This window comes from Psammomys obesus, unplaced genomic scaffold (assembly GCF_907164565.1).
Source record: "Psammomys obesus unplaced genomic scaffold, mPsaObe1.curated_primary_1811, whole genome shotgun sequence".
Lineage (NCBI taxonomy): Eukaryota > Metazoa > Chordata > Mammalia > Rodentia > Muridae > Psammomys > Psammomys obesus.
Genome location: NW_026596125.1, coordinates 15,555,900 through 15,565,174, shown reverse-complemented (window position 1 = coordinate 15,565,174; position 9,275 = coordinate 15,555,900). Strand labels below are relative to the sequence as shown.

Below are 9,275 nucleotides of genomic sequence, written 5' to 3'. Positions count from 1 at the left end.
TTCTGGGATGGCTGAAATTGCCATCCTCTGAAGGCACAGCTGTCCTGGACACGGGGACAAGCATCCACCACAGTGAGGTGACACGAAAATGACACAGAACATAAGCCGGGTACATTCAACTGTTCACCAAGGATGGGGAGGGAGTCGACTGACACCATCGTAAGCACCCACTCACCACCCGCCACCCACCCACCACCACCCACCCACCACCACCCACAGCACCTCAGGCCCTAACCTGGGAGGGCGCTCCTCCAGTGGAAAGCCAGTCCCAGAGACACTCCCACCCCAAATCACAGAAGCAAGCGACCAGCCTTTCTCTGCACATACTAAGTTGCTTTTATTAATCCAGAACAGCATGCTACAGATACTGTACAGCATGGACATTTATTCATTACAAAAATGGCTTCCAAACCATTCAAAATGAACTTGGAATAAGCATAAAACAGAACAGTAACATCACAACTGTTAGGAAACATTCAAAGTATTCACAAAAAAAGTTATAGTTAGCATTTTAATAAACCAGAGAAAACCGGAGACAGTTTTACAATCGCCTCATGTCAACTACGATGGCACTGAAGGGACAGGTCTCAGCTTTATACAGCATTTTACAACATCAGCATGCCTAGGTTTTCTTGTTTTTAAAGTTCACTACCTACTTGTATGTAATATGCGTACATAAAAGCGGCAGCTGGATTTTTTTTCAGTTTTTTTTTTCATTTAAGAGAAATCTAATATACAGAATTTTTGGCCCTTAAGGGTTTCGACCTCTTCATTTAAAATGCTTTCTGGACAGTCTGCTACCAAACACATTTTGTTATAGGTGACATTAAAACTACATACAAGTCTACCTATGTAACATCACAGCAAAACATGGCGAACAGAAAGTACAGCATCAAAAAAGAGGGAGAAAGCTAAAGTCACTGAGAATTTTGGCACATAAATGTTTTGCACACGGTCAGTCCATGTCCTAAGAGCACAGGGCAGTTGACTAGGAGGTCAAGGGGAGACAGGCTGGTTCCCACGGCTGCTCAGACCCTCTCACTAATGTTCAAGTCTTGTTTTACATCATGGCTTTTAAAGCAACTTTTGTTAATGCTACTGATCCTTGATGCAACTATTACTATCCATTTGGTGGTATCTGGGTTTTATACAGAAACAAACAAATTCAAAAAAAAAAAAAAAGAAACAAAAAAATATATACACATTTTATATATAAACTTAAAAACCTTGTACAAATGAGTTGTTATATATAAGATGCTTATGCTGAGGGGAGGGACTTTATACAGTTTCAAAAAAAAAAAAAAAAGGAAAACATATTTAAAAAGGGACGGACACAGGTACGACAAGCAACCTCTAAAGCAATAAATACTACTGGTCCAACAGCGTTGATTCCATTCATTGTTGAATAGCGTCCCCTCCCCCCAAAAGAACAACACCATGGAACAAGGTATATTAACACATTTTAACCCTTTGTTTCTGTACATTTAAACAATAACAAGTAACATCACAATAAAAGTTGTTTCACACGGAAAAATAAAACAAAAAAGGAAGTACGTAGCGGCATCCATCGTGCCCTGGACGGTTAAAAACCAAGGTGGAAAGTGATTGGTTCGCAAGCTCGTATTTAATACAAATAATACAGAACCAACTCCTTCTGGAGGGTGCTTCAAAACTGCTTCTCTCTCTTTTCTTTCCTTTTGTTTTTAAATCAGTCTTTTAAAACTAAGCTATCCGAACTACATAACAGTTATGTATATATATATATTTTTTAAACACTACAAAGACTTTAAACAGCTGTTGATAAAAATTTTGGTAGAATCATGAGGTTTCTGTCATCTACATATTTAAAAGGAGAAACTGAAATAAGAATGGGTCAAATATTGACCAATGAACTCGATAAACATTAATTCATGTAGCCACAGTGGCACAAAATTAAGAGTACAAAACAAAAGCTTTCCGAGTGGGGGAAGGGCAAACCAAGAACCGGAAGGAAACACTTCAATCAAGCAGGGGGGGATGGTGGATGAGGCGAAGCTATTCTAAAGACTTGGTCACCAGAGACAGAGGCTGGGGCTGCGTGCCAGCCAGTGAGTTGTGGGAATGTAAGGAAGATGTTGACGGCTGTGCGAGCGGAGAGGAAGGGCCCATGGGCGGCTGCAGAGCAGTGGGCGGCAGGTCCAGGGCCCCATTGGGACAGAGGGCGGAGGCCTTGCTGTGGGCAGCTTCGGCCAACAGGAGCGCAGGTGGTGGTGGCATCATAGACAAGTGGGCCAGAGGATCAGGCTTCAGGGACAGCGAGAGAGGCTGGGTCTGCTCAGTCTGTGACTTGGCATCTTGGGGAGGGGAGCCTAGCAGATGCGGGGATGGGGGAGGCGAGTCTAGTAAGCTTCCATCTGAAGAGGGTGGGCTGAGGCAGCTGCCTTCACCTTGTATGTAGCGAACGCACTTTTTTTTTCTCCTAGAAACAGGGGGAGAGAGTTATCTGTGAATGAAGGGCAAAGACGCCAAGGGAGAGAGTTATCTAATGCTCACACAAAGTTGGTGTCATCTAAGGGATGTCCCCCGCAAGTCATGCCCGCCAGGCAGAGAGCAATTAAAGCAGTGATTTCAGTGGGCTGTGTGGCTCCCACCTAAGTCCACTCTGGAAAAGGAGGTCGCTACCTCATGCCCACCTCCCCCACCTCACCGGGCACCCCGAGCCCGACTCCTTCCCCAATATATGAGAACAGACTGATGGAAGTGACCTGCAGAGGGTAGGTAGCACAGAGCCACCTGAAGTGGGTCTGTCTACATGAAGACTAACAGCTTATTTCTCTCTGGGCTTAGATTTACCTTCCCTTTTCCATCACATCTTCTTGCCTGCCCTCTGAATGATCCCTTCCCACCCACCCACCCCCAATCCCCAGTGATGCCTGAGTGTATTTAGAAGAGAAAGAGAGCTCCTTCCCCAGTGGCCTCTTATCAATATGAAACTCTCAGAATACTGACTGTTGAGCCCACATAGCTGAAGGCAGCGCTAGCAAGAGGCTTAAAGGTTTTAACACACCACCACTGTGAAGCTGCTGGTGCCCAGAGAGCTTTGGGGCTTGTCTGTTAAGAACCACACCAAATCGAGAGGTCAGAATCAGGTGGAGGGGGGGGAGAACGAAACCAAACCAAACCAAACTAAAAAAACAAAACCAACCAAAAAAATAAAAAAAAAGAATAAGAAAAAGAAAGAATAAGAAGAACCACCAAAAAACAGGTAGAAGAGGGTAAACAAAGGTAGGGAGAGGAGAGAATAAGAAAAACAGAAAATGATTCAAAAGTACAAGAATAACTGGTTGACATGGCCTGCAGGTTGTGGATAAAATTAAGATTTGAAGTTGTTAAAAAAAATTTTTTGGTTTTGTATTTCACCCCCTTAAAGATTTGGGGCTTCCCTTTCCCCACCCCCTAGAGAGAAGGTTGCAAGGAGTGAGGATGGTCTGTGGGGCACCTTGCCCTTGTCAACATGCTGCGGCCACTGAGGCCAGGAGGTAGAGTGTACAGCACAAGCTGGTCACAGAGAAGTGACAAGGAGGAAAGACCAGATCTGCCCTAAACCAAAGCCACCGCCTCCTCTCCCCAGCACCCATCTGTTCAGGAAGCAGGAATGAGCATCTCAGAGCCTTTCTCACTAGCATCAAAGGATAAGGTGGGGAAAACAACTCAAGAAATCAGGCATGTGACTTCAAAGCCTTTCCCACTATTCATCCCTGGCTGATGGGAGCCTTCTTCGTAAGAGGTGATCCTCGGGATCAACCCACTAATGCAGGTTTGGAAAGGGGCTCATCCTGAGGCCCTTCAGCAGGAACCACAGTGGATACTGCTCCATCCAAAACCAACTGTGTGAACACAGCCAGCTCTCTTTCACTGAAGAACCAGCTTCCAAGATGCTGCCTGCCTGAAGGCAGCCCCTGTGGGACAATGTCTCTCTGGCTTTTGCAAAGATGGAGCTGCACAACATGGGTTCTAGGCCTAGGGCCAGCGGATGGGGCATGAGGTATGGGCTCTACAGAGTGGTGGGAGGAGAGGAAAGGAGGGAAGGGTGGGAGAGAGCACGCTCGCTCAGTCCTCCCAGGGGCTGAGGTCTGTGGGCAAGTGGCCTCAGGGCTGGGTCTGTCTGGGGCAGAAGGAACTCTGGGGGAGCATGAAGAGCCTCTCATCCTCTCTGGCAGGCTTCCCTTCTCTCCCTTGGATAGACTAGCACAGACTCTGGGTTCTGCTCCCATCGTAGGAATGAAACAAACAATTAAACCTCTCCATTTTAAACCACCATAGCCTGCAGATCAAAACATGCTCACAGACTAGGACCTCCATGCATTTTGAAATCAGGGAGAAGAAAAGAAGGGGAGGGTGGGGAAGGCATAAGCAAAACAGAGAAAGCAACAGGGCAAAGGGAGAGGGAGGAAAGGAGAATTAGGAGAGGGGGAGGGGACAAGCAGAGGGCAGCATGAAGCAGCGGTCCAGGCTCTGTTAGGGCACAGTGAGAAGATGGGGGAGCAACTTGGTGGGCTCAAAACAGAGTCTGGTTAAAAATGTCCTCAAATGCCAAATAAAAGTAGGATCTAAGAACCCTGATTGGCTAGGAGCATCGCTGAGGCTTCCCTCACTCCCCTCCTTTCCAGATTGTAAGGCCATCGTGAGCTCTGTGAACACATGACAAAGACTACGATGATGGACTAGTACTTCTCCAATATGCTGGCTGAGCCAAAAGGCTCACACATCTGGATGGGTCAGAAAATGACCCCATGTGCAAGTGCTTTTCTATGTGTATATTGACTTTTTTTGTTGGGTTTCTGAATGTCCTATTGATTTTAGCATCCTAGCTCAGTGTGGTTATGGCAATGTGTAACGGAAGACCTGGAGGAAAGAGTGATGGCTAACTCTTTGTTCAGGCTCCATACCATGAGCCACCCCATTTTAGAGGGTGGATCCTCATAAGCATCATGCCTAGCTTCTCCGGTCTACATCCTAAGGGCGCTTCTTGGAAGATCCTCCTTGAACAGACAACAGAAATAAGCTTGCAACTACATTTACAGCATGGCAAAAAAAAAAAAAAAAAAAAAAAAAAAAAAAAAAAAAAAAAAAAAAAGAAAGAAAGAAAAGAAAAGAAAAAAATGTTCCAAACAGAAGAAAACCAGCAGCTAGAACATTCTAGGACCTGGGGCCAGAAGGAAGGCTGCCTAGTAACAGGGGCCTGCTGGATGCCATGTTCCCTATCCAGGGACATCTCAGCCTCTTTGAGAAAATAAATGCTGCCTTATGGGAGGTCAGTCCCATGCATTTCAGAGAACACAATGCTGAGGCAAAAAGAGACTACAAAGGTTTTAATCTGGCAAAACAAAATAAAAGCCCAATTAAAAACTTGTTATTGTTGGCAGTTGGAGGAAGATAACACACTATGGAATGAAGCAATGATGGAGTGTTTGAGGATGGGGGTTGGGGTGGGTGGTCTGTCCTTGTTAATGTCAGTAATAACCTCCAAAGAAAAAGTCAGGTCTAAGTTTGCAGTAACTAATTTGAAACCAACAAGGTTCATGAGGCCTAGCACCTGTACCAGCCTCACTGTTGAGGCACATGAAGTTGTATCAATAGTGAGTTGCTGTGGTGGGGTGTTCCAGGGTCTGACCCTGGGCGTTTGTAAAGTGTTAACAAACTGATGATTACCTGCAGAGAGTAGGCAGGCTCCTGACCTCCCTGGCTCACCTAATTTAATACCTAACATCCTTATGTATCTTTCTCATGGAGTCCCCAGGGCTAGCCTGTAAGATCTGTCATCTCTGAATGCCGTGTGCACACAGGAAGCTGTCTCCTGCTGGGCGCCTGTCTAAGGCCCAACTCCTTACTCCTGAGCCAGGGCCATCAGCATAGCGCCTGTCACTGATGACTCTCTGGCCTTCTCTCCCCGGGGTCTGCCTGTGTGGTCAGCAGCCTCTCATCCTGGCACCCGGGAAGGGGACTCGGAGACACAGCAGACTTGTGGGCATGCATGTGATGGGATGAACATCTGATCTAATGTCTAGACACGGAGCACGGCAAGGAATGGAGAAGAGGGACACGTGACGAGGGAGGCACTACAAACAGGGGTGTGTGTTTGGGGTGGTGAGATACCTACCATCATAACATTCCAAATTCAAAGACTGCTTGGATCAGAACAAAGAAACAACAAATTTAACCGAGGTGGTCATTAAAAGGAAAGGAAAGGAGACCGGTCCTAGAGCACATCCCTCCACCAAGAAGGAAGTAACTACACTTTCTCTGCCAGTAACCTGAGTTGGAAAGCCTGCAGGCAGATTACGGGGCTCAGTTTGGACTCTGACGCGTGTGGGGACCCACAATATGCCTGCACACAGTCACACGAGACTGCTCTGCAGGCCTGGCAACGTCGCAGTGTCTGACTGCCCTCGCTGCTCACACACCGTTAGCTGGTGCCCGCCATTCAATGCCACGCTTCTTTTCAGCACTGTAAAACAATGTCAGCGAACGAGCTCCTCCACACAGAGAAGTGGGTTTAAACATAAAACAACCAAAGAGGAAAAAAAGAGGAATAAAAGGTTTGTTTTTTTGTTTTTTAAAAAAGCAGCCTGCCCCAGTGCACTTCTCCCAGCGTATTTAACAAAAGTGCACGGGAATGCTACCACTGCCAAGTTCAAGTTCTGAGTCTTTCACACGTGGGAGACGGGTAGGGAGCTGACCCAGTGGCTCTCTGCCCAGGGCACAGAACCCCGAGTCATCCACTAAGCCAATCAGTTCCAGGACGCTGGCTTTCAGAGGAAAAGCCTCCATACCTGTGTTCATGTGTTAAGGTCACAGGTGTTGCCCTGCCACCGGGGACATGTTCTTTGCAAGAACAGGGAGGAAAGAGGGGGAGAGAAAACGATATGAAATTAGCAAGGAAAATCTGAAGAATGAGAGTTCATTAGTTATTGATGCCGGTGGGGGAAAGCAGATGTGAATGAGGGCAAAATCGATCGACCCACTAAGGTAGTAGAAGGACAGAAGGCTCTGATTGTTCCCAAGGCCTCAGAATGGTCATGTACCTGCAGGGTTTGCACCATAAAGTCTGTCGGTCAAGCCCGAACAGTGCCCGACACTTCTTTGGAGTATTTGCATCTGTTAGCATAAGGTAAACACAAAAAAAACACAACACAATGGTGGGTGGCGCTCAGGTGGACGTGGGACCTCCACTAATTGTCTCCTGCATCATCTTGGTTCTACTTGACAACTGTCCCTTACCAAGGGTTTGAAAGGAAGGGGCTTCTATGAGCCAAACCAAAAAAGAAAACAATAAAACAATAAAACACACATACACACGCACATACACACAAAGGAAAACAAAAACCAGAAACCAAAACCAAACCAAACCAAAACAAAAAAAACCAAAACCAAAAACCCAAAACAAAACAAACAAACAAAAAAAAAATAACACCAATGAAAAATAAATAAAAATAGAGAGAAGAGGAGGGGAGAAGGTGACGTCATCGGCTTCTACCGAGGCCAGGATGAGCACATCCTGCACATCCTGGCCTATCACAGGAAGGGGCTTGGCAGGCAACATTCCCTGGTCGAGGGCACGCTGTGGTCTGAGTCAGGCCCTGCGGAGGCACACACTGTTTTACAGTGGCATTCTGGCTAGCGGCAGCTGGCGGACAAGCACACCCTCGTGGAGCCCATACACTGGCAGTGTCCCCCGCTCCCTGGCATTTCCTATGATCCACACACAAAGCTACAAAGCAACAGGCCAGAGGGGGAAGAACGGAAGAGACAGCTGCAAACCAGCACAGCGAATCTGGGAGACTATACACACCTGCAGGGACCGCACCAGTTATTCTGTTGATCAAGGCCAAAGCGCGCTCGGCATTTCTTAGGAGCGCTCAGGTCTGAATGAGTTCAAGAAAGGAGCGAGCAGAGGAGGACGTGGGAGGCAGGGAGAGAAAGGAGGAGAGGAGAGAGAGAGGGGGCCGAGAGAGAAGGGGCAGGAAGAGGGGAGAGAGATACAAACAAGAAAAAAATAAAAATAAAAAAGGGAATAAATCAATGACCGGGTTACTAATAGCAAAATATTGACTTTCTTTTCTTTTTCTTTTTTAAACTTTCTTTAATTAAAAAAAAAAAAAGTAAAAATCACACTTATTCATCTTGTGAAATTAGCTGTTGCAAATAAAGCTGCAGTATCCCTTATCAAGGACTGTCAGATCCGGTTCCAGCCGCCCAAGGGACGGTAATAGCCAAGAACTTGCTCTTTCAATTATTTTTTCTCTTTTTGTTTTTTAGTTCTACTTTTTTCTTTTCCCTTAATTTTCTTTTTCTCAAAGAAGAAAATAAAGCGGAGGAAGGCGTTAAGTTCATAACATGCTTTTTTCTTCTGAGTACCATAGTTTTGAAAAGAAACAAAAAAACTACAAATAAACACAGAACGAAATGAAACAAAACAGAAAGAAATAAAGAAAGAAAAAGATTGTGGGTATTGGGATATTGCAGCTTTTAGGATGTCTTTTTTTTTTTTTTTTGCTTTGTTTTGTTTTTAAATCTATTTTCATTAATATTAAGAGAAAAGAGAAGGTAAACAGGCCATGAGCTGTTAAGAGTTAGGAGCTCCTAGCGGGCTTGGCAGCAGGCAAGGTCAGTAAACTGCTAGCAGATTTGCAAATGATAAAAGCCAAAAAGCAAAAGGAAGAACAAACCAACAAAAATAAATAAATAAAAAGCAAAGGAAAAAAAATAATCATACTGCAATTGCATGCTGGTGTGAGAAAACTTAGTAGGGCAACGAAAAAATGCCATTAGATTAAGGAGGTTTATTATGAAATTTTTTTTCCATTTTTTTCCTTTACCAGTCTCTTTTAAAGAAATACTGCATATTCAATTTGCACAGTTAGTTCAGCTCTAAACCACTGTCATCGCTGCTTAAACAACTGTTATGGGAACAATAAATAAATAAAACAGAAGTTAAAGTAAAAAAATAAATAACACCAACAAAAGCAACTGGAAAAAAAATCTACTGAAACATAATGAAACCGTGTAGATGATTGTTTTAAAGGATGTTCAAATGTCATACGTGTTTAATGTTAATAAAACTATAAATGGCAAGAAAAATGAAAAAACAGTTTATCCACTATTTTAATGACTCAAAAGGACATTAGCACCTGTGATCGGAGGAAGCGAAAGGCAAGGGTTTAGGAAACATTCGCTGTGTTCTGAAAAAAAAGAACAAATTACACAAAGTCTTCAAAATCTTTGTTTGTTTGTAA

At 44.7% G+C, this 9,275-nt stretch overlaps 1 protein-coding gene across 43 annotated transcripts in view; it reads right to left on the bottom strand.

Annotated features, from left to right (window-relative positions):
• Positions 1 to 312: 312 nt before the first annotated feature.
• The window catches only part of Tcf7l2 (transcription factor 7 like 2), a 188,251-nt gene continuing 179,288 nt past the window's right edge, over positions 313 to 9,275 (bottom strand). For 14 of the 43 annotated variants that reach the window (XM_055630045.1, XM_055630047.1, XM_055630046.1 and 11 more), the window contains 3 exons: positions 9,171 to 9,221; positions 7,832 to 7,904; positions 313 to 2,458 (listed from right to left, as the gene is read on the bottom strand). In XM_055630045.1, coding sequence (XP_055486020.1) covers positions 2,035 to 2,458; positions 7,832 to 7,904; positions 9,171 to 9,221 — 548 coding nt within the window. In that variant the 3' untranslated portion in view covers positions 313 to 2,034. Of the gene's footprint in view, positions 2,459 to 7,063; positions 7,138 to 7,831; positions 7,905 to 9,170; positions 9,222 to 9,275 lie in introns of those variants that run through there. The other 29 variants (XM_055630050.1, XM_055630058.1, XM_055630060.1 and 26 more) reach the window with 7 other exon arrangements.